Source organism: Equus quagga, chromosome 19 (assembly GCF_021613505.1).
Source record: "Equus quagga isolate Etosha38 chromosome 19, UCLA_HA_Equagga_1.0, whole genome shotgun sequence".
In the NCBI taxonomy this organism is placed as follows: domain Eukaryota; kingdom Metazoa; phylum Chordata; class Mammalia; order Perissodactyla; family Equidae; genus Equus; species Equus quagga.
In genome coordinates, this window is record NC_060285.1 from 31,403,430 (window position 1) to 31,427,498 (window position 24,069).

General features: G+C 36.7%; 1 protein-coding gene across 4 annotated transcripts in view; it reads left to right on the forward strand.

The window, feature by feature from the left end:
* Positions 1–24,069, forward strand: part of KITLG (KIT ligand) — an 85,644-nt gene that overhangs the window by 47,992 nt on the left and 13,583 nt on the right. For 2 of the 4 annotated variants that reach the window (XM_046646304.1, XM_046646305.1), the window contains exons 4-6: positions 12,462–12,632; positions 15,075–15,234; positions 15,957–16,040. In XM_046646304.1, coding sequence (XP_046502260.1) covers positions 12,462–12,632; positions 15,075–15,234; positions 15,957–16,040 — 415 coding nt within the window. The remainder of the gene's footprint in view (positions 1–12,461; positions 12,633–15,074; positions 15,235–15,956; positions 16,041–24,069) is intronic. The other 2 variants (XM_046646306.1, XM_046646307.1) reach the window with 1 other exon arrangement.

A 24,069-nucleotide genomic window follows, 5' to 3' on the forward strand; every position in this document is an offset into this window, starting at 1 on the left:
TCAGCAAGTACTTGTTTAGGAAAAACTAGGGAGAAAGCACTTTACCAGACACTTTAAGAAATAAATACACATCAATCAGACTGATGTTCAAAACCTTTAATAATAACTGACGAGGAAATTTTCTGGCCTTTTTATATTCAAAATGATTTCACATATTTATCTCCTTGGATGATTAGAAAAGCCCTGTGAGGAAGGCAAGATAGCTTCTATGGTTCCTATTTTACAAATGATACGTTGAGGTTTACAGCCCAGAAGTATTTTGCCTGAGGTTATACAACTGGAAAGTGAAGGTCTTAAAGAGAAATCACAGGTCGTCTGACTCTTAACCCCAAGTTAACAGAGTGTGAGCATCTAAATAATTACAATAGCGAGGGAAAGTATTCTAAGTGAAGCAGGTAAGTAATAAAGACACACCCTGCTCACCCTGTAGAAGCATTTAGGCCTCTGATTGCTCAAAGAAATCATGCAGCTCTTTGAAAAACAACAAGTGTTAAACTGAAAATAATGAAACAGATTATTTTGTGCTGGTGTAATCTTAGATTGTGCAAAATCATAGATTTCAGTATGGGCTGGTAATAGCAAGAGCCAAACTTGTAAAAATAAATCTGATTCAGTGCCACATATTTTTTTCTTGTTTCTATAATTGAGAAAAGTCCACTATTATTTGATCTTGGCACACCATCCTGGCACAACAGGAGAAACTCTGTTCTTGGCTCCCACAGTTGGCAGGAAAAACAACCCGTGCACAGGGCTTTGGGCAGAAACGGGGATCTTTTGCTTTGTTTTACCTTCATTTTAAAATGTTAGTTTCTGCCAAGACGAGAGGAGTTTCCCAGTGGAGAGGCCCCTGATTATTTGTTAGAGGTCAGAGTCCCAGCTGCCTTATCTTTTGTCTTTAAACAATAAAGGGTGGAGTGGTAGTCAGGCACCAAAAAGATTCTCTGGGGCCAAAGCAATAAAATTCTGCCTGAGGCACTAGGTGGAAGAAAGCTCTAAAATAGAATGCACTTTATTTTTTGCTTTTGTTTTAAAAATCAGCTAAATACTCCTGAAAAGGAGAGGCTGCTTTTCTAAGGTCCTTAGAAAATTACCTAGCAGATTCTCTCTCACAAATAAATAGCAGGGTGTGATCAAACAGTTGCTATTTAAATCCAATGATAATAACCAATTCTATTTTAAACTCTTCAAAACTATAATATTGCCAGACCATTAGGATTTGCTTTAAGTCCCTAACCTTCAAAATCCTTAACATTTCTGATCCTCTCCATTTACTAGCATTGTAGAGAGAACAAAAATTGAGTTGCTGAATTTGTGCCACACATCTGAAGTCATTCTCATGTCTACAAAATGATATAAACTATGAATTGCTTATGGTTTTGAGTAAGAAATTCTTCACCAATTTTTAATTAAAATAAATGATCTATTCATCAGTTTTCTTTTAACTTTTTATTTGGAAATAATTTCACATTTACAGAAAAGTTGTAAGAGTAGTCAAAGAACACCCCTATACCCTTTAATCCAGATTCATCTACTTTTAACATTTTGCCTTATTTACTTTACTAAATGCTTACTTTGTGTGCACATATGTGCTTTATTATTTTTCTAAACCTGTTAAGTCACATACGTAATGGCTGTTTACCCCTAAATACTTCAGTGTGTATTTCCTAAGTAAAGGATTTTCTCTTATGTAACCACAGTATGGTTGTCAGCTTCAATAAATTTAGTAGTAACTAAAATACTTCAGTCTATTGGCTGTATTTCAATTTTATCTTTTTTTTTTTTTTTAGCCTTTCTTTTCCTCCAGCACAAGATCCAATCTAGGATCTTGATTTGCATTTTGATGTAAGGTGTGATAGGCAGAATAATGGCTCCCTAAAGATGTCTCATGCTGTGAATATCTTACCTTACATGGCAAAAGGGCTTTTGCAAATATAATTAAGTTAAGAATTTTAAATGGGGAGATTATCCTGGATTATCTAGGTGGGTCCAATCTAATCATGTGAATCCTTATAAGAGAGGGGCCAGGAGTATCAGAGCCAGCGTGAGTGATTTGAAGATGTTACACTGCTGGCTTTGGAGATGGAGGAAGGGGCCACAAGCCAAGGAATGCAGGCAGCCTCTAAAAGCTGGAAAAGGCCAAGGAAAGGGATTCTCCTGCAGAACCTCTAGAAGAAACAGCCCCATAAAACACCTTGATTTGGGCCTAGTAAGACCTATTTTGGACTTCTGACCTCAAGAACTATAAAATAATAAATTTGTACTGTTTTAAGCCACTAAGTTCGTGGAAACTAATACATCATGTGTCTTTAGTCTACTTGAAGAGTTCCTCAGCCTTCTTTTGTCTTTGTGATGTTGAAATTTTTGAATAAAAATGTTTCCCTTTGACATTTCTTAATAATTGTGTTCAGATTATGCATTCCAAGCCAAGGTATTACATAAGTGATGATGTGTCCTCACATTATCCCATCCAGAGACACACAAAGTCTATCTTCCCCTCATGGTGCTATTTGTTTTGATCACCTAGTTATGAAGTTACACTATTTCTGTGTATTTACTCACTAGCAACTAATAATCAATTAATAAGCAATCTTTAAGACCATATAAACATCTAGCTCCTCATCAAATTTTCTCCTATAGATTTAGCATATATTGATGATTCTTACCTGAACCAGTCTTTACTGTCATGTCAGTTTTAATTCAGTTGTTTTTTAAGGGCAAGTTCAAACATGGAAGTTTTGGCTATATGTAATGTCACTCTAACGATAAGCCCCCCAGCCGTCTTCTCTCTGTAGCTGCCTTCCTGGGGTATGTACAATTTCTTTACTCAGGTATTCTCCTCTTTTTTGCCTGGCCCTGCTGCTTCTGGGCTTTTCCCATCTCCCTTGCCATCCCAGGATTTATCATTTGAGGTTTTGATTCTTCTTGAGTAGGCAGAGTGATTTTTAAAAAAAAATTAAATACACCTGCTCTTTCACCCCTCCTTCATATTCTTTGAATGGCTGCTTGTTGATCTTAGGAAACAGGCACTCCTTAAACAAGGCCCCCCAAGGCTCTTGTGACCTGGCACCTTTCCAAATCCTTTTTCAGCCCCTCCTCCTGTTGCCGCTCTTCCTCTGCACCTGGCTTTCTCTTACCTGAAGTCCTGGTGGGTCCTTTTGTTTAGGGAACTCCTGACTCTTTGAGTTCCAATTTCATTTCTTTAAGGAAGCCTTCTCGCTCCTCCTTGGTGAAGCCAAATTCTCCTATTAGAAACTCTTTTCATAGCACTCCTCAGTGTAGCAGTTTTTCACTATTTGTGGGATTATTTAATAATCTCCCATTTATCTGTAAACTTCATGAGCACAGGAATTGTATATTTTTGCTCTGTCATATCCTCAGTGCCTAATGGAGGATAGGCACTTAAGGAATTATCTGCTGAGAGAAAGTGAAGGAAAAGGAGTGAAAGCAGAGAAGGAGAAAAGTTTTCCAACATATTTTTCACTTGTAATTTCCCTGAGAATCCACAAGATTATTCTGATGAGGTGAATTCCTGGGTCTCCTCACACAATATCTGCACCTCTACGTTCTTATGTTCTCTTAGATACAAGTGCATTTTATAAAAAATAGAACAGCAGAAAATGGCCTTGTGAGAAAGAGGGATCTTAAGCTGACCCTGGAGGAGATGACTACTAAGATGCTTTTAGCCACAAGATATTGCAGGATTCTGTGGGTAGAATTTGGATGAGTGGACGGGAGAGAAAAGGTGTAAGAGTGTTATGCAATTTCGAGGAATCATGGTTTCCTTGAGCCTTCTGTTACACTCCTTTTGAGTCATTTCCATACTCATAACTTTCTCATTGTTCCTGATGACTGAAGGCTGCAAGCCAATTCCTGAATCTGATGTTCATGACTCTCAAGAATCTTGCCCCACCCTAACCACCTCATCTTAATACCCATTATTCCCCAACACAACTCGCCACCCCAGCCAAATGCATCTCTGCCTCCTCACATCATCGTGCTTATTCTCAACTCCAAGCCTTTGCTTAGTGCTACTTCTCTTTGCCAGGCATGCTCTTTCCTCTCCTGTCCACTCATCCAAATTCTACCCACAGAATCATGAAATATCTTGCGACTGAAAACGTCTTAGTGATCGTCTCCTCCAAGGTCAGCCTAAGATCCCTCTTTCTCACAAGGCCGTTTTCTACTGTTTCAGACCATGCTCTCTCTTCCCTGTATCGTTTGGCCAGTAAAAATTGACATCACCCCTACCCTGTGTTTTTGTTTGGCGCTAGGGACGCAGTGGTCAGCAACACTGACATGGTATCTGTCCTGTGGGCCTTACCTTTATCATTATCTCTGAATTTCTATAGACTTTATCCTGAAAGTATTCGTTTTGGGTACCTGATATTGCTTACGTAGCTGTTTAAAATTGTGTGTGTTATGTATTTGTCTCAAAGTATTTTTGTGAGAAATAATTAAAATATGGAAAGTCCAAGTTACAGTATACATTCAGTAATTGTCAGAGTTCATCATTATTTTGTTGTTATGTTTTCTCTCTGTATTGTATTTTATTTATCTAAAGATTAAGGATCAAATCTTTCACTCTTTTGTATTTCCTCACCGTTCGAGCAGGTAGTAGCTACTTAAAAACTACTTACCAGTAAACGTTTAACTATTGGCAAAAAAGGTCTAATTTCCAAACCTCGAAGGAGCCCATCTTGTTTGTTTAACCACAAGACATTGCATCTCACTAACAGTAATGAACTCAAGCTTAACAAACAAACAAATAAAAGTCCCATTATTATAAGGATATCTAAGAACAGCATTCCAGTCAAGGGCAAGGATGCGGCCAGCCCTCATGAAGGGACTCCAACCAGGACTGGGAAGATGCTGGGTTCTCCTTTCCCCATCTCTGAATCTCTGCCTCATTCTGTTCTATCTGCACAGAATTTTTCTCCTCTTTTCCAGTCACCTGGTGGAATGTTAACTGCCTCAGAGCTTCCAAATTTACATATTATAGTTTAGACCCTCCTCAGAGACTGATTATCCGTTCCTATCACCACTACCAATTTTGAGGAGGGACTTTCTGATTGGCCTGTCTGGCTCAGGGGTCTACCATTGTCCAATCAGCTATGGCCACAGGGCAAGTTCACCAGTTGTAAGTATGGATCCTGAGGGTTGACCCCTATGATTTGGGGTACTTCCTATAGAAATAGAAGTCAGCCAGATAGACATTGTGCTTATCTTATTTCTACCTCCCATATAATAAGAAAGTATTTATTTGAAAGGAGTGAATATAAAATGTTAAATGATTAAAATGTAACTTTAAATACTATCATTAAATGGCTTTTTTGTGTACTCAAACTCCAGGGCCTATCTTAATAATTAAGTGAATATATTAAGACACTGTTCAGAAGGTCTAGACCATTAGTGTCTGATAGAAATATAATGGAAGCCACATGTGTAATCTTAAAAAATGTCCAGTAGCCACAAAAAAAAAGTAAAAAGGAACAGGTTAAGTTAAATTAATTTTATTTAGTCCAATATATCCAAAATATCATTTCACTTTATAATCAATATAAAGTTATGATTGGAATATTTTACCTTATTTTTCATATCAAAATCCACAGTGTATTTCATACCTACACCACATTCCAGTTTGGATGGTAAATTTTCATTGGAAATATTTACTCCATATTCGGTTTTCATAAAATTGACTATTGAAAATGCAGATTTTCATACCTAAGCTTTTCCAAATACACTTAGAAGTTTTCCAGTCACCAAGTTAAGTATTGATTTTTAAATTTAACCAAGTTAAAGTTAATTAAAATTAAAATTTTAGTGCCTCAGTCACACTAGCCACCTTTTGAAGGATAAGTAGCCACAGGTGGCTAATGGCCCCCATGTTGGCTAGCACAGATTGGACAGACCGCTTTATTTTGAAGATAGAGAAACTGAGACTCTGAATAGATTAGGTGACTTGCCTAAAATCACAAAGCATGTTGACAGAGTTGGGAGTGGAAACTGAGCCTCTGGTTCATCTTTGCTACCCTCATCTCCCCACACTGTTCCTCCATCACTCTGCTATTTTGTGTCTGGCTCAGGGGCCATTTATAGGCCCTGGGAAACAACACATATTTACAGTGTTTGGGCTGATTACCATCTTAATCAGATTGAGGTTTCTACATCACTTTAACACAAACAAGAAAATGCAAAGTTAGATGCCTAAAGTGGACACCAAAGACCCAAATTAATTGTTTAGGGAAAGGACTAAAATAAATCATGAGAAAACCCAGCTCATCCAACAAGGAGTTAAGATTTGGAGACTATACTAGTAATGTGAGCACACACTATTTTGCAAAGTACTTTTATAGGAATGTTTTACATTTGCCTGCCGTGGAATGTTTGAGAGTGGCAGGGGCGTTTGATTCGAGTCCTGATGGTAAAAACCAGAAGGAAGTAAAGAGAGTCCACTAATGGCAATTGGCATTTGCTCTTTGGTGGTGACGATTGCTCTGAGAAATTTGCTTTCATCACTATAACTCTGGACTCATTGCAATGAGGCAGAAAGAGTCATTTCCATTCCCAAGAAATCTCTTAATTGAGCCTGAGAACCAGTGTGCCTGGGCCAGATGTGAGACCACAAGAGTCATGGTGAACCTGGCAGAAAAAATACTTCAGCTGCATGTGCTTTGACTGTACTCACTGGTGGAAGAACTAGGTCAGTGTGGGGGAGTCTTGGTTTCTTGTGTTTCTGGTTTAAATTTGTTGTGTGACCTTGGACAAACCACTTCACTGCTCTCTCCCATGTATGAAATTCGTGAGACTGGACCAGACAGTCTTCAATATTCTTTCCATATCTAAACTATTGTGATTCTAATGGCATGGCTCTAGATTCTTTTGATTGCTCAGCCAGGAGGTAAATGCTGGAAGCACAAGAAAGGAATGCCTTGTGCCCTGGGCATTCGGCAAGGCAAGACCGAGGATTGACGCATGCTAAATAAAACGAAACAAAAATAATCAAACTGGGCGGTCATGCTAGTAATTAGATTAGTTGCATTACAAGGCTGGGTGAATAATCCTTGTGAATAGTCCTCAGAGGCCTCAGAGTTTATGAGCCAGGGCTTCTCTCCCCCAGAATCTCCAATGGGTGTTTCACCTGAGCTCCTTTGTAGACAACTCCCTCACAGGGTAGATCCCTACCTTAGGCGCCCTAAGGAAGCGCACAGGTGTCTTTATGAGAATAGCTACCAGATGGAGAGCAATGCCAAGTGCCTCTGTGAAGAAATGTTTGATTTTGTCCACTTTTACCTTCTAAATTCATAAAGCTTATGGTGACTGCTCTTAGAGATTCTCTCTGCATCTAAGACAAATGCAGAATAATGTGTCAAATTCTTTCAGCTAACAAACCAGAACAGTTTCTTGAATGAAGCAGGGAGCGGAGAGGAGAAAGCAGGCCAGACTTAGCAAGTCCCCAGAATGTTTTTAAAGCAGACAATTTATTTCAGCCAGGGTTTCAAATTTACCAGTTCTCAGACTGCAGAAGTATTATATCATACATCTTGTGAAATTCACATATCATCTATTTTAAGTTTATGAGTAGTCTTAGAATGTGCATGGGTATTTTCATTGTTGGTTTTCAGAAATAGTCATGTTTCTAGCTGTGTTTAGAATACTTTTAATTATATTAGTTTTTATATTTTTTATTTAGTCCTTTAGTTAAATCACTAATTTGGTGCTCATAGGACTTTGAAATCTCTAAGGAAGTTCACAGTTTTTAACCAAACCTTCAGTGATAGTGGCGTGCTAGTAGGTCAAGGATATTGATGCAGCATTGATTCAGTTAGCATTCTAGAATGATACATGTTATAAATACATAGAAATAGAAAGCATATGTTGTTCCAGTAGTCTTAGTTAAAACTTCTGTAATAAACCCAGAGAATGTAAGAAAGAAGCTAACAGGAAAGAAAGAAAGAAATTGAGAGTATGAAGTTAAGGAAAATCCAGACAAGTTTTTCCTTTCAAAGCAAGAACTATACGGTCATCCCTCCTTATCCACGGGGAATTGTTTCTAGCTGCCCTGTGGGTACCAGGCAGGATCCATGGATGCTCAAGTCCCTCCTGTAAAATGGCGTAGTATGTGCACATCCTCTCATATACTTTGTCATGTCTAGATTACTTATCTAATGCAATGTAAATACTGTGTTAATAGTTGTTATACTATATTGTTTAGGGAATGACAAGAAAAAAAAGTCTGCGCATGTTCAGTACAGACGCAACCATCATAGGCCTTTCAATCTGTAGTTAGTTGAATCCAGGGTTGCAGAACTCACAGATACTGGAGGCCCACTTATATCTTTTTGAATGTATAGTAGTGAATAAACATTGAATTACATGTACTACAGGAGTGTGAAAGTTATTCTTTACATCACCTCCTTGATATCCTGTGTGAATTTGTCAACTTTCCTAGTTCTTCACATTCTTCTACTAGTGAAATAGAGAATATTTAATATATTTTATATTCTTCTAATGAATGTTGTGAATTAATATTTATATAGATCTATTTAAGTTTAAAATGGTCTCTGAAAGATAAGAATAGTGACAGTAAAGCCTGTTATTAAGGCAAAGGAAAAAATTACATTTTTGAGTGTCGCAACACTTAATCAGCCATTTCCCAATCATAATCTTGGAAGAGTTGAAAAACAACGACCTCCTATCATCTCGTAAATGAAATGTTTAGTTCACGTGTTTTGTTCTCTTTGCAAATCATTGACTGTATTTAATTAAAAAGAAAATGCAAAACTGTTTAATATTCTAGTCAAAACTGGTTCCCTCTCGTGCAGGCAGCCAAGTCAAAACTGGGTTATATTTAATATTATTTGTTTACCTCAGTTTTATCTTTAATAAATCCAAGAAACATAAAAGCATAAAATATAACTATTTAAACAGATTAATGAAAAGATAGAACTTTGAATTTATTATACAGTCTTTTCCAAAGAAATTATGGCAAAAGTGAAGAAGGAAATACAATTATAGGACTTTTAGAAATATATTTTTCAGCAGTGTAGACCAGAAGTTCATATCAACAAATTGAGAACTTTAAAAGGGAAGTTATTGGGCTACAATTAGATTGTGTAAGAAATTACAGGGTTACGTTGAAAATTTTGTAGAAAAAGTTGACTACTTGGACAGTTGATGAGGTATGTGAAAACAGAGGGTGGGTGGCGGTGAGGGCACAATTATGGCTAAATGAGAACTTGACTAAAGAATGTAAACATAGACTTCAGTTGAAGAGAGAGATAAACAGAAGTGGCACTAAGCACCCTAGAGTTCCCCAGTTTAAAAATAAGAAACATATAAGCACATCTTTTCTACTTTAACCATAAAAAAGCAAAACAGAAAAAAAAAAAAAAAGGAACCTGTTCATTTAAGTCAAAGACTACAGAAACAAAAGGAGTACCTTAGTTCAAAACAAGGGCATTTGAGGGGCTGGCCCCGTGGCTGAGTGGTTGGGTTCGCGCGCTCCGCTGCAGGTGGCCCAGTGTTTCGTTGGTTCGAATCCTGGGCGCGGACATGGCGCTGCTCATCAAGCCACGCTGAGGCAGCGTCCCACATGCCACAACTAGGACCCACAACGAAGAATATACAACTATGTACCGGGGGGCTTTGGGGAGAAAAAGGAAAAATAAAATCTTTAAAAAAAAACAAGGGCATTTGATTTTGGTTCCTACATGTCTGAAGATCCGAGAGAATAGGCAAGCATATTCACAAAGTGGAGCAAGGACAGTTTGTATACATTAATATGCGGCTAATTGTGACGAGAAGAATTTGCTCAATTACAACAGAATGAACTAATTGATGAAGGCTGTTCCATATAAATACCATTCAAACTATATTTCCAGTATGTGCTGTATCCCATATTCTAGGAAATCTGCCTCTTGCTGATAGGGCTGAATCTAAAGGGAATTGACCCTCCCTAAATGGAGTGAAACTTGGAGAGCATTTCAGCCGCAAAGGAGAGACTGACAGCTTGACAACAGACTTGTTAATGATACAAATATGAACTTGCATGTGCTTGAGATAAGCGTTGATTTGACATAGCAAAGAATGCATTCTGAACATGCTTTGGAAACACACCATCTTTGAGAACTTGGTTGATGAGTTAAATGAAATGACCTATTTGAACTAATTCCCATTTGGAGACTTGTTTATTCTACTTATCTGAAGTCAGAGCCAACAATGCTAAAAGTTTAGAATGCCATTTAATGCTTCCAGGAATTAGGGCTTACCTATTTGTAGATAAACCAGTTTCTTTTTTTGGCTATATTATATTAATTAAGACTGTTCTCTTAAATGAATATAAAATGGCCTACTTGTATAATTGAGAATAAATAAATTGCTTGACCTTCCCCCACAGAGATATTCTCTTGGTAAGTAGAGAAAGTTTAGTGGTTTGATTTGTTTTACATAGCATCTGCTACTCTCTATGATTACAAGATATTTATTACAATAGGAGTTATATTAAATTATTTAGTATCTTAATAAGCCAAGTCAATTTGAGTTATCCTTAATAATTGTCTTATTTTTCTCACTGTAACACTTCAGCAGAGTTAAAAAAATAAATCAGAGCCTTTACTTTAAAGATCTTTATAAAAGATAATGTTAAAATATATGAAGTATGTGAACTTATGACCAACTATTGTATTTTGAGTAATGTCATATTTATTTTAAAAATATTAAAATCCTGGGGCTGGCCCAGTGGGGTAGTGGTTAAGATCACGTGCTTTGCTTCGGCAGCCCAAGCTGCTGGTTCGGATCCTCGGTGTGGACCTACATTCCCCTTATTAAGGCATGCTGTGGCAGGTGTCCCACATATAAAGTAGAGGAAGATGGCCATGGATGTTAGCTCAGGGCCAATCTTCCTCAGCAAAAAGAGGATTGGTGGCAGATATTATCTCAAGGTTAATCTTCTTCTTCAAAAAATTAAAATCCTTTCTAATATGCCGAGAAGTTTTTCCTAATAATCTAAACCTTTATTGATCCACAGCCATTTATAGCAGGGGTCAGCAAACTATACTCCATAGGCTAGATCCAGTCCACTGTCTGATTTTGTGTGGCCAGCTAGCTGAGATTGGTGTTTACAAATGACCATTTGAATCTGCTTGATGATAGAGAATGCTGACTTTGAATCCCAGCTAAGTGAAATTGGCCCAAAATAAAGAATTTCATTCTTCTTGTTGATAGACCTGTGTTGCAAAAGAAATTAAATTCATTATTATGCAAAAGAATATATATTCAATTATTATTACATTTTTAATTCTATAATAAAATTTTATGGAAATTTATTTTCTCTTATATAAACATACCTACATAATATCCTTGATTTTTGCCTTTTGGCATACAAAGCCTAAAATATTTGCTATCTAACCCTTTACAGAAAGTATAGATCCCCTGATAGAGACTTCTCATTCATTCACTTTTTATTTATTCATGCATTAGTTCAGCAAATAGTTTCTGAGCAACTCCCATATGCCAGACACTGTTCTAGGCACTAGGGTCACTGTAGGGAATAATATTTTATAAAGATTCTGCCCTCATGAAACTTACATTCAAATTATATATATTATCTCCTCACAACTATCTTGTTCCATTATTCCCAAACTGTAGACAGGCAAAGTGAAGTTCAGAGAATTTATGTAGCTTGCCTGGAGTCTCTCAGCTGAATTAAACTCAGTTATGCCAAGGACTCCAAGGCTTGAGCTTCTAGCTCAGTGGGCAGAACTGGCTCCCTGGACAGAGCCCCATGCTTGGTTCAATACTCTGCTGTCACCATCTTGAAATGGTGGTCACCATCTCAATTGTATTTTGAACAATAACTACATTTTCATTTTGCCCTTGACCCCACAAATTATGTAGGTGGTCCTGCCACTAAGGCAAAAGTGCTTCTCTCTCAGACTACATTCCTGCCAGGTTTTTTTTTTTTTTAACACCCACATTAAATTCATCTTTGAAGAAGCCTTGAAATCTATCAAGCATTTTAGAAAAATAAGCTATTAATTCATTGTTTCATATTTCAGTTCACCAAAAGACTGGAAGTTCTTCGAGGGCTAGGACTCTCTCCCATAATATTTTTTGTAATTCCCTCCGTGCCTAAAGCTCGTTTAAGAACAGAGTAAACAATAAATATTCTTCAATAGAATTAAATTCCATTAACATCTGAACCTTGTCAAGGCTAAGAATTGGATCTGTCTTGCCTTAATTTACTTCCATGGAAAAGCAAAATCTTTACCATCAACACTTTCCTCTGATCTTTATGCATTTGTAAATCTGACTTAAGCAAAACACAAGAACTGACCTATTCTGATATAAGAAAATCCTTTGTCCAGCACTCAATGACTGAAACATTGATGGCTTTGAAGGGTGCTCTGAGTTTACTGTACTTAAAATAGATGCTTTATCTACTTTTCTTTCATTTCTTGCAGCCTAGTCATTGTTGGATAAGCGAGATGGTGCAACACTTGTCAGTCAGCTTGACTGAACTTTTGGAGAAGTTTTCAAATATTTCTGAAGGCTTGAGTAATTATTCTATCATAGACAAACTTGTGAAAATAGTGGATGATCTTGTGGAGTGCATGGAAGAACACTCATCTGAGGTAAGCTTGCATTCATGGGGATTGGGCTTTTTATTACTCTTCTCTAAAACCTGTGCTGAGTAGTGGTGGTGGTGAAGGGGTCTTCATTAGTGTGATTTTTAATTCATAAACTTTTAATTTAAAAAAATTTTTTAAGATGGCTACAGAAAATAGGTGTTTCTAGTTATATCATAGTGTTGAAATGTACATTGACTTATATGTTGTCAATATTCAAATAAAATGTATTCACACTTCAACATAAAAACAGGCCTGACTTTATTTTATAACTGGATGAAGTTCTCATAACCTTTCTATTAGATTACAAATGTTTAGTTACCTTTAAATGGAAAATTGTCCATATGAACACTTATACTTGAGCTCCTATCCATGATAATCATGTCACAGCAAAGAAATGCATTTTAACATCTCCAAGTCATTAGTTGTCACCAACCTCAGAATATGGGCATGGCAGTGCTTTGGGTTCTAAGCATATTGAAGAAGCCAGCAGTGCACCCCTAGAGATTAGGAGGTGGTATTGGAGTTCAAATCCTGACTCTGTCACTACTTAGCTTTGTGAACTTAACCCCTCTGTTCTCACTGTCTTTATGCCTAAAATAGGGACAATACAGGATCCATCTCATAGAGTTGATATTAGATGATTCATGATGAGTGCTTTAGCACCACGTCTGGCAAAATAAATGTTAATAAATACTTTTATTTTTGTTTTTATAACACCATGTCCATAATAGAATAGGTCTCAGGAGACCTGCTTTGACACTGAGTTCACAAGCTGAGGTTTAGCCTAGAGGCCTTCTAGAAGTTTAAACCCAAGGTTTTAAACATGATTCTGTACTGTAATACTCAAATATTCCCTCCCCATCCAAATTCCACTTATCGTTTAAGACTCAACATCAGTCCCATTTGTGTTCTCCAATCTCAGAATTCTTATCATGATAATAACCTCTAATCAGTGTATTTTATCACTTCTATTGTTTTACTTTCTAATTTATGAATCAGAAAGTATATTACAATCAATGACATCTTACAGTTGACATCTCTTTTATATCATATAGTTCAAACAGTGTGCTAATAGCATTGATAAGAAGTAGAGGTCCTACTGTGGGCACATCATGGGAAGGCAGGATTCTTTGGAAAAGACAGTAATGCTGGGAAAAGTAGAAGGCAGCGGGAAAAGAGGAAGACCAACTCTGAGATGGATTGAGTCCATAAAGGAAGCCATAGGCATGGATCTATGGAAGTTGAGTAGGGCTGTTGAGGACAGGACATTATGGACATGACTCATTCATGGGGTCACCGGGAGTTGGAGCCAATTTGACATAATAACAATGACAAAAAGGTCACAAAAAGTAGGGTATGTCAGACAAGGTGTCATGAAGGAAATATACACTTTGTTGCTTGAAAGATGAGTTAGGTGTTCAGTAAATGGTGGTCTCAGGAAGAATATTCCAAATGCTGAAGAATGTGCATTTACTGATCTTGGCACTTTGGCTGGAACCCAGGAGATTCATACCAGGTGGTATTTCTCAATTGTTTTGGAAATCGAGTTAATATATATAAAGCACTTAGAGGAATACATAGTAAGTGCTACATACGTGTTAACTTTTATTATTACCTGCTTTTCTTTACAGAGAATCATACATTTATGAATTCCTAAAGTATAGCTTTGCTTTGCTTTTTTTGGGACTTCATAGAAATTAATCATACTCTTTTTAATCTTTTGTGACTTGCTTCTTTCACTCAGCATTACGTATGTAAGATTTACCCACTTTGATGCATATAGCTGTAATTAATTTAGCGCATATAGAGTTTCCCATTGATTCAATATACCACTATGTATTAAACCACTCTCTTATTGATTGATGTGAGGGTTTATAAACACTGTTACTAGGAACGTTCTTATATGTCTCCTGGTCATATGTGCAAGAACTTCACTAGGGTCTTTACCTCGGAGTGGAATTTCTGAGTCACAGGATGGGCACATGTCCAACTTTACTAGATTATATCAGATGTGCCAGTTTACATGATTCCACTAATGTATGGGTTCCCTTTGCTCCATATCTGTGCCAATATTTAGTATCATCAGACTTCTTAATTTTTGGCTATTTGGAGCATGTGTTATGGAGGGGTATGTTTTTTAATGAGGAATAATGATTTTAATGAGCACCTCTAAAGAACAGTGTCTCTAATTTGTTGTTTTGGTGTTATAGTCACCTAACTCACCCCCACCGCTACCCCAATCCTTTTCTCTGAAGTTGAGCCCAGACTGAACTGGATGGGATCACTATCCTGCAGTGCCAATTTGAATGATGTGTTTTAAAAGAGTTGTCTAAAAGTGTTAGTTTTACTTGAATCTTTCAAGGACATATTTATAGTCTATTACCTTGGCATCAGTTAAATCTGTAGATTATTTGAAAAATATAATCCTGTTTTTTCTTCTTCTAGAATGTAAAAAAATCATATAAGAGCCAAGAATCCAGGCTATTTACTCCTGAAGAATTCTTTAGAATTTTTAATAGATCCATCGATGCCTTCAAGGACTTGGAGATGGTGGTATCTAAAACTAGTGAATGTGTGGTGTCTTCAACATTAAGTCCTGAAAAAGGTAAGACATATAAGCATTTCTAATTTAAATGTAACAGGCAAGCTTGAATCTTACATGTGTAGATCAGAATCTGCCTCAGACTCAAATATATGCACAGCTAGAGAAAGATGTATGTGTATATGTCTAATAAAAGCAAATATCAATTGCGTGAAAGAAATATATGGTTGTAGATTTGTTGGTTTTCAAGCCAAAACAATATTCATCATTTTCAAATTAAAGAATTGTGTGTGAGTAAACAATAAATAAGATAGCCACTCATTTTTTTATCTGATATTTGCTAGTAATATACAATTATTCTTCACCTCCAGTCTTCTTAATATCCTCTTCTCAAATCTTTTCACTAAGGGTGTAATTCTTGACTCATGAATTCTGATCCTCACCAGTTACTCTGTATTGAGACTCTTTTTTCCCCCACTGGGTCCCTATAATACAAAATCTTAATTTCATTACTTTTTTTAAAAGACAGCCCGTTAACAACAATTTGCATTATTTACTTTTATTAGCAGACGGAAGCAATGAATCTTGGTTCTATAAGGTGATTGTGGTGAATTTCTTAATAGCGATACAACAGCAGGACCCAGTATGAAATAAATAGGATCTGAATAATCTAGATTTGGGAAGCGTACCTGGAAAGTACTCTGGTATTGCACTTGGCCTTTTGGGGACTCTGTAATTTATGTAAATCGCCACGCAACACTGACACGTTATTGCTTTCTATTTAGATTCCAGAGTCAGTGTCACAAAACCATTTATGTTACCCCCTGTTGCAGCCAGCTCCCTTAGGAATGACAGCAGTAGCAGTAATAGTAAGTACACATATCTGATTTACTGCATGCATGGCTCCACTTAGCATCTGTAGGAGTATTGCATGGGCTTTAAAGGAAATTTCTACAATTATTACTATTAATACTGTTCTGTTACTGTTCTTCCTCTTATGGTCTTCCTGAGAATTAAATATCAGCCTCATAGAACTGGGTTTCCCTACGGCTTGAGATAATATTTAGAGAACTGGGCTAATAAATTGTCTGCTAAAATTATTTTAAATAAGGCATGAACTTACTTTTAGAGATATGATTTAAGCTTTTTTTATTGTTAACTTAAAATATATTTTGTGTGGAATTTGCCTGAGAAAAATGGAATTTTAAAATGGAAAGTAAAAATGCTGATTGTATAGAATTCCAAGGATATTTTCAGTTTTGTATTTATCAGTAGTTACTATTATATGTTTGGAGATTTGATGATTTTATTACTTGACTATAAAATTATATGTTGGAGGAGAATATGCTTCTTTCCCTGAAATTTCTGTCCTCTTTGGCCAAGAACCCAGTTTCCTAGAAATCTAATGTCCTCTTTTCGAATTTAGGTATAGGTCATTGGAATTACTAAATATTCTGACCCTCTAGTCTCATGGAAGCTGTAGGAGGAAAAAATGATCCTGTCGTCTTAGCTAAGAAAATCATCCCTTAAGACTTAGTGATGGAGCACTGTCATATTTTCAGGGACGTAGAAGACCTAACTGTAAGAAGGAGTAGTCAATTTAGTACAGATCCACAAATGCAATTCTATAATTCATTTTTTTTTAAAAAAAACCCTAAAATCCAATTTGTTTTGGAATTTGTGCCACCAAAACCTGACCTGAACTGAGATGAGGCTATTTATAGTCTTTATCCTTCTAAAAGTGAACATAGATACGTTTCACTACAGAAATATTAATGTGTTTGATTACAGGGTGCTACCCAGACCTCACTGAGGATACTATAGAATATACAATATTTGCAAAATAGACCTTCTAAAATCTAAAATTCTGAATTAAGTGACACATCATATCTGAAAAGTTTTTGTATACGTGTTAGTCAATTAAGGTCGTTCCTACTAACTACAGATTTTATTAATCTTTTCAAAGAAGCGACTTTTGGCTTCTTCAATTCTCTGTTTATATTTCATTGATTTCTAATCTTATCTTTATTATTTCCTTCCTTCTACTTTGAATTTAATTTGCTCAACACGTCCTAGCTTCTTAAGGTGGAAAAATTAGGTCATTGATTTCAAACCATTCTTCTTTAAGTGCTAATATAAGCACTTAAAGGCATAAATTTCCTTATAAGCAGGTTTAGCTGCATCCCACACATTTTGGTATGTTGTGTTTCCATTATCGTTTCCTTAAAAGCATTTTTTAATTTTCCTTGTGATTTCTTCCTTGATACATAGGTAATGTGAAAGTGGGTTGTTTGTCTAAAAACATTTGTTTTTTCTAGATGTCTTATTGTTATTGGTTTCTAAATTAATTCTATTATTATCAGAGAACATTCTCTGTAATCTTTTGAAATTTATAGAAACTTATTTTATGTGTATTATTCAAATATCAGGTGTAGTATTCTCAAATTTGATCAAAGTGATTGGTACTGTTCAGATCTTCTATATCCTTATTATATTTTTTGTCTAATGTTTTAATCAATTACTTAGAGAGGGGCAACTAAAAATTGTTCCTTTTGATTGTAGATTTGGCCCTTTCCCCTTTTGGTTCTGAGTTTTTTGCTTCATATATTTTGAAGCTCTATTATTAGGTGCTTGTCCATTTATTATTGTTATATCTTCCCTGATTAATTGACCTTTATATCTTACTGAAATATCCCTCATTACCTCTGGTAATGCTCTTTGTCTTGAAGTATATTTTGTCTGACATTAGTATAGTCGGTCTTTCTTAGACGTACTGTTTTCGTGGTTTATCTTTTTCCTTCCTTTTATTCTCAACCTATTTATTTTTAAAGTACATCTCTGGCAGACATGATATAATTGAGCCTTGCTATTATATCTAGTCTTTTTTTAACTTTTACTTAGAGTGTCTTATCTATTTATATTTAATACAATTATTGGTTTGGTTGAATGTGGGTCTACCATTTTGTTATTTGTTTCTTATTTTCCCCATTTGTTTATTGATCCTCTCTTCCTTTCTTCTAGCCCTGTTTTTGATTAATTTTTTTAAGTGTTCTATTTTAATTATTCTCTTGGCTTTTCAACACCATCTCTTGGCATTATTTTATGAATGCTTTGGGAATTACAATATATGTCCTAACTTGTAACATTTTACTTAGGGTTAATACTGTAGCACTTCATAAAAAAGTATAAGAACCTTGAAACAGGGTAGATCCACTTACCCACAACCATTTTTTGTGCTTCGTGGACATATATATCTATATAGGTTATAAACCCCACAATACAGTCTCAAAATTATTTTAAACTATCATATGTCTTTTAAAGTAAGAAGAAAAAAATATTGTCTTTTATATTTATCCACATATTTATTATTTCTTGTACTCTTAATTCCCCCTTGTAAATCCAAGTTTCCATCTGGTGTTAATTCCTTTTAGGCTGCAGAATGTTCTTTAGTATTTGTTGCAGTTCAGATCGCAGACAACACATTTTTTTCTTTTAATTGAAATATGTCTTTATTTTGTCTTCAGTATTGAGGTAGTTTTTACTAGATCTGGAATTCTGGGTTAACAGAATTTTTTTCTTTTAGTCCTTTAAAGATACCACTCCATTTTCTTCCTGCTTCTGTTGTTTCTGACAAAAAGGTAACTGGCATTTACATTATGTTTTTCCTCGTATGTACTGGGTCATGTTTCCTTCTGCCTTTTAAAATTTTCTTCTGTTTAGCAGTTTAACTAAGATGATCTGGGAGTGGTTTTCTTTGCATTTATCTTTGTTGTTGTTTGTCAAGCTTCTTAGATATGTAAGTTTGTTTTCCCCAAAATTTGAGGAAAATTTCTCCATAACACTTTTAAATACTTTTTTCTTCATTCTCTGTCCTCTTCTGAGAGGAATCACACATATTTTATATATAATCACAAATATATCAATGAGACATATATTAGGCAGTTTGATATTGTCTCACAGATTAAGGAGGTTTTGTGCAGTTTTTTTCCCCCAACTTCTCTCTCTTCTTCAAAATGAATGGTTTCTACTTATCTGTTTCAAGTTCCCTGATTCTTTCTTCTGCCTTCTCTAATCTGCTGAATTTTTCTTCCAGTACATTTTTTTTGCTTATTTTTTTAAGACTTTATTTTTTTAGAGTTGTTTAAGGTTCACAGAAAAATTGAAGGAAAGGCACAGAGATTTCTCACATATCCTCTGCCCCAACATGTGCATAGCCTCTCCCATTATCAACATTCCCCACCAAGAATGCTACCTTTGTTAAAATTGATGGACCTTCATGGACATATCGCAATTGCCCAAGGTCCATAGTTTACATAGGATTCACTCTTGCTGGGGTATATTCTATGGGTTTGGATCCAGTACATTTTTTCATTTCTAAGTTTGTACTTTGTGTTCTAGAATTTGTTTGATTCTTTTTATATTTTATATTTTTTTGCTGAGATTTTTCATCTGCGTATTCATTATGACAATATTTTTTTTTTGTGGCCCTTGGATATAGTCATAATAGCTGCTCTAAAGTTCTTGTCTCCTAATTTCAACATGTAGCTCATCTCAGGGTTGGCTTTTTTTTTTTTTTTTTTTGATGAAGATTAGCCCTGAGCTAACTACTGCCAGTCCTCCTCTTTTTTTTTGCTGAGGAAGCCTGGCCCTGAGCTCACATCCGTGCCCATCTTCCTCTACTTTATATGTGGGACAACTACCACAACATGGCATGCCAAGCGGTGCCATGTCTGCACCCGGGATTCGAACTGGTGAACCCCAGGCCGCTGAGAAGCGGAATGTGCGAACTTAACCGCTGTGCCACCAGGCCGGCCCCTCTCTTTATTTTTTTTTTAAAGATTGGCACCTGAGCTAACAGCTGTTGCCAATCTTTCTTTTTTTTTCTTCTGCTTTTTCTCCCCAAATCCCCCCAGTATACAGTTATATATTTTAGTTGTGGGTCCTTCTAGTTGTGGCATGTGGGATGCTGCCTCAGCATGACTTGACCAGCGGTGCCATGTCTGCACCCAGGATCCAAACCAGCGAAACCCTGGGCCCCAGAAGCAGAGTGTGTGAACTTAACCACTCGGCTATGGGGCCGGCACTCAGGGTTGGTTTCTGTTAACTGACTTTTTTCTCCTTGATCATGAGTCACATTTCCGTTTAGATGCTAGTAATTTTTTAACATATGCTGGATATTATGGATACTGAATTGTTGAGTATCTGGATTTTGTAGCATTCCTTTAGAGACTTGAATTTTGTTGTGCTAGCAGTTCAGTTACTGACAGATCGGCTTTATCCTCTTTCCCAGGCTTGTTTTTAAGCTTTCTTAGAGGGAGGAGGGAGAGTAGCCTTATTTCTATAGCATGGAATTTCTGAGGTATCTCTTGAGTGCCAAGAAAATCTCTCCAGTCTTGCTTGTCAGAATGCCTTTGTCTCTGTATGACTGCTACTGTCTCTGTTAAAGTCGTAGCTTCCAGAGCATTGTTTATTCCCAGGTTTTCTGAAGTCTCTTCCTGTGCATGTACAGCTTAGTATTCGACCAATGACTTAAGGAAACTCCTCTGGAGATTTCTGGTGATCTTCTCTGCGTAACTTCTTTCCTGCAAATAACTTGGCCTCACAAACTTCAGTCACATCAATGACCCTGAACTTCAGTCTCTGGTTCCTTCTCTCAGTGAAACTACTAAGCCCTACTTGGGTTCTGTCTTCATACCTCAGTCTGAAGCTGCCTCTTAGCCAGAAAACAGGCAATCTTGGACCTCTCTCAGGGATTATGCTCTTGTGCTGCTGTTGGCTAATGTCTGAAAAAAGTTGCCTCATGTAATTTGTCTAGTATAATAATAATTTAGGTTGGGAAGGCTAATCTCCCATCATGGTTGAAAGCAAAAGTTTTTTCTACTTACTTTAAAAAACAAACTGAATGTAAAACTCCTATTCAGCCCTGTGCCTCTGAGTCTGAAGGTACTTTTTAAATTGCAAAATGAATGGGCAGCCTTCTTTTATGTTTTGCTTTCTTTTTTCTTCCTTTCTGTAAAATATGTGGGTCTTTGCGTAATCAGCAGCTCTCAGATGATATCACTCATGAATATGGTGCCTAGATACCCATGCACAAGACTAGCTCTTATGGAGCTTCCATTCTCACAAGAGAAACAGACATAAAGTACTCATGGTATTTTATAACATATGTATATTATAATGTGTATAATAATAGAAGTATGTAAATCTTTTTAATTGTAGCATAAAAGAGGTAAGACTTTTTTGGGAGTAGGATCTGGGAAATTTGAAGAAAGCATGTTATTTTCAGGGATAATACCCCAAAAGTGGCCATACTAGCCAGAGGACCAGGGCATGTTAAGGAGTAGTCCAGAAATGTGAGTGTCCTCTCTGTAGCTTTTAAGGGAAAATCATGCTGCAATATAAAAGCATACAAGTTATCCAAAGGGAGTTGTGTTTTCAAAGTAATCGTAATAATATCCTTCATACTAAGCTAAAAGGATATTTAAAAAATGTTTAAGGTTGAGATCCTTGCAGTATTAAATGATATGGAAGGAAATCCTTACTTTGACATTACCTTACACATCTTCAAGAAATATAGTTTGAGTCGTACTGCCTGGGCTTATATCCCAGCTCTAGCTCTTGGCTAGCTGCATGACCTTGGGCTGGACTCTGGATCTCTGGACTCCCCACTCAAATGCAGGATGATAATGTCTCTTTCATAGGGTTTCTATGAGTTAGTACACATGTACTTGGAGCCATGTTTGATGCATAGTATATGTTCACCATTAATTATTAGCACACTTAGATGCACCAAGGCTGTCCGGAAGTAATTGGGGCAAGCCTACTGTGAGCTTTGAATCTGAATCAAGGAGGAGTACCGAATTAGATGTTATCTAAGCACCAAGAGATCCACATTCACAGGCATGGTGCCAATAAGCAGACTCACTGTCAAAAGGAGTTCAGCAAAATTGTAGCACAGTTTTTTGTCTTCTATGTTTGTACAGATGTCGGGTATTATAAGTCAAACCAAACTAGTCAGTTCCCACGAATTTTGGACAGTGGACAGTTTTTGTAATAATGAGATACAATTAATATGGAAAGCTACACACGAATTGGAGATTACTTAAATCCTGTCCAGATGAGCTCCCCACTGCACAAGGTTTCTTGGGCAATCTTTACGTAAAAGCAAACCTTTGTTACTGGCTTGGGCTTTGGTCCCAAATGCCCTTTATATGGGCCTAGAGGCATACAATTCAAATCTCATTGATCCTTGGTGGATAGCAGCAGTAGCCAATATCAGAAGTCATGCCCTGGAGATGCAAGCCAGCCTTTTCTTTTTCTTTTTTTTTTTTTGACTTCAAGTGGCTTTATTACAAATTAAATTATAATTTTCTCATTGTGTAACATTTAACTTATTTTAATTTTTTTTCACCATTACAGATAATACAGCAATAGTCATCTTTACGTGTAAGGCTATTTCTAGGTTTTGGATTCTTTTCTTTTTTTTTTTCTTTTCTTTTTATTGGAGGTAACATTGGTTTATAACATTATATAAATTTCAGGTGTACATCATTATATTTCAGTTTCTGTGTAGACTACATCATGTTCACCACCCAAAGACTGATTACTGTCTATCAGCATACACATGTGCCCAGTCACCTCTCTCACCATCCTCCCTCCCCTTTGCCCCTCTGATAACATCAATCTAATCTCTGTATCTGTATGTTTGTTTGTTGTTGTTGTTTTTATCTTCTACTTATGAGTGAGATCATATGGTATTTGACTTTCTCTCTCTGACTTATTTCAAGTAGAAGAATACCCTCAAGATCCATCCATGTTGTCACAAATGGCAAGATTTCATCTTTTTTATGGCTGAGTAGTATTCCATTGTAATATATACCACATCTTCTTTATCCATTTGTCCCTTGATGGGCACTTAGGTTGTTTCCTACAATGAGATACCACCTCATGCCCATCAGAATGGCTATAATTAACAAGACAAGAAATAACAGCCTCTTCTGATAACATCATTTTTCCCTCCCTGCAAGAGGGATGGCAGTATTACCAGAGACAACCAAAGGCCTGGCTATTAAGCCATTTGCATTAATGAGAAATAACAACAAAAGCGAGGTAACATTGATCTCTCTAGGAAGTGAAGCTCACTTCCTGTGGTCCCCTTCCTCCTCTCAGTCTTTACCTTGCCTCTCCCTCCCTATCTCCTACAGGCAGCTAACTGCTACTGAGGCTATTCAGACTCTAGGACTTCGTTTGGGGCCATAGTCCTAAGGGTGGACCTTTCAAAGTAGTTAAAAAGTCCCAGTACTCTGGAGTGCGAGTGAGCCTTCCTTACCGGGGCTGTTTGGAGCACCTCCCTTAGGGACCATCCTCCTACCTGAGAAGGATTTTGAGTGAAGAATCTCAGAATACCTCACTCTCTAGAAAGCTCCTTCTGCTCTTTGCTAGTGGGCGTGGTCTTTCCTCTGGTCTGAATGGGATAGAACAGGAAGAACAGGGTGTTTGGCTGCTTGGATTCCAGGGCATCTGGCTGCCCAAACATAGGTAGTAATGCAGTTCTCCACAGCAGCATCCCAGCTCATTAGTGTTCCATTGGGGTCTGGGGACCAAATACCAATAGCGTCCTTTGTTCTCTCTGTAGACATTGGTTAGGGCCCCTCAGGGAGGTTACCTGGTCAAATCTATCAAAATTATATACCAACACTCCCAGGAGACAGTGTGGACTATAGCAGGTTGGCCATCAAAGAGAATTCAAACATGTTACAGGAATACAAACAAACAGCCAAATTATTTCCAGATAGTGACATTAAAATTCCTAAAATGGTAGGAATTGCCTATAACTCTGAACCTATTTTCTCAGGAAAACACTTTTATAAATAGTAGTTAAGTCCAAGACTAGTACAT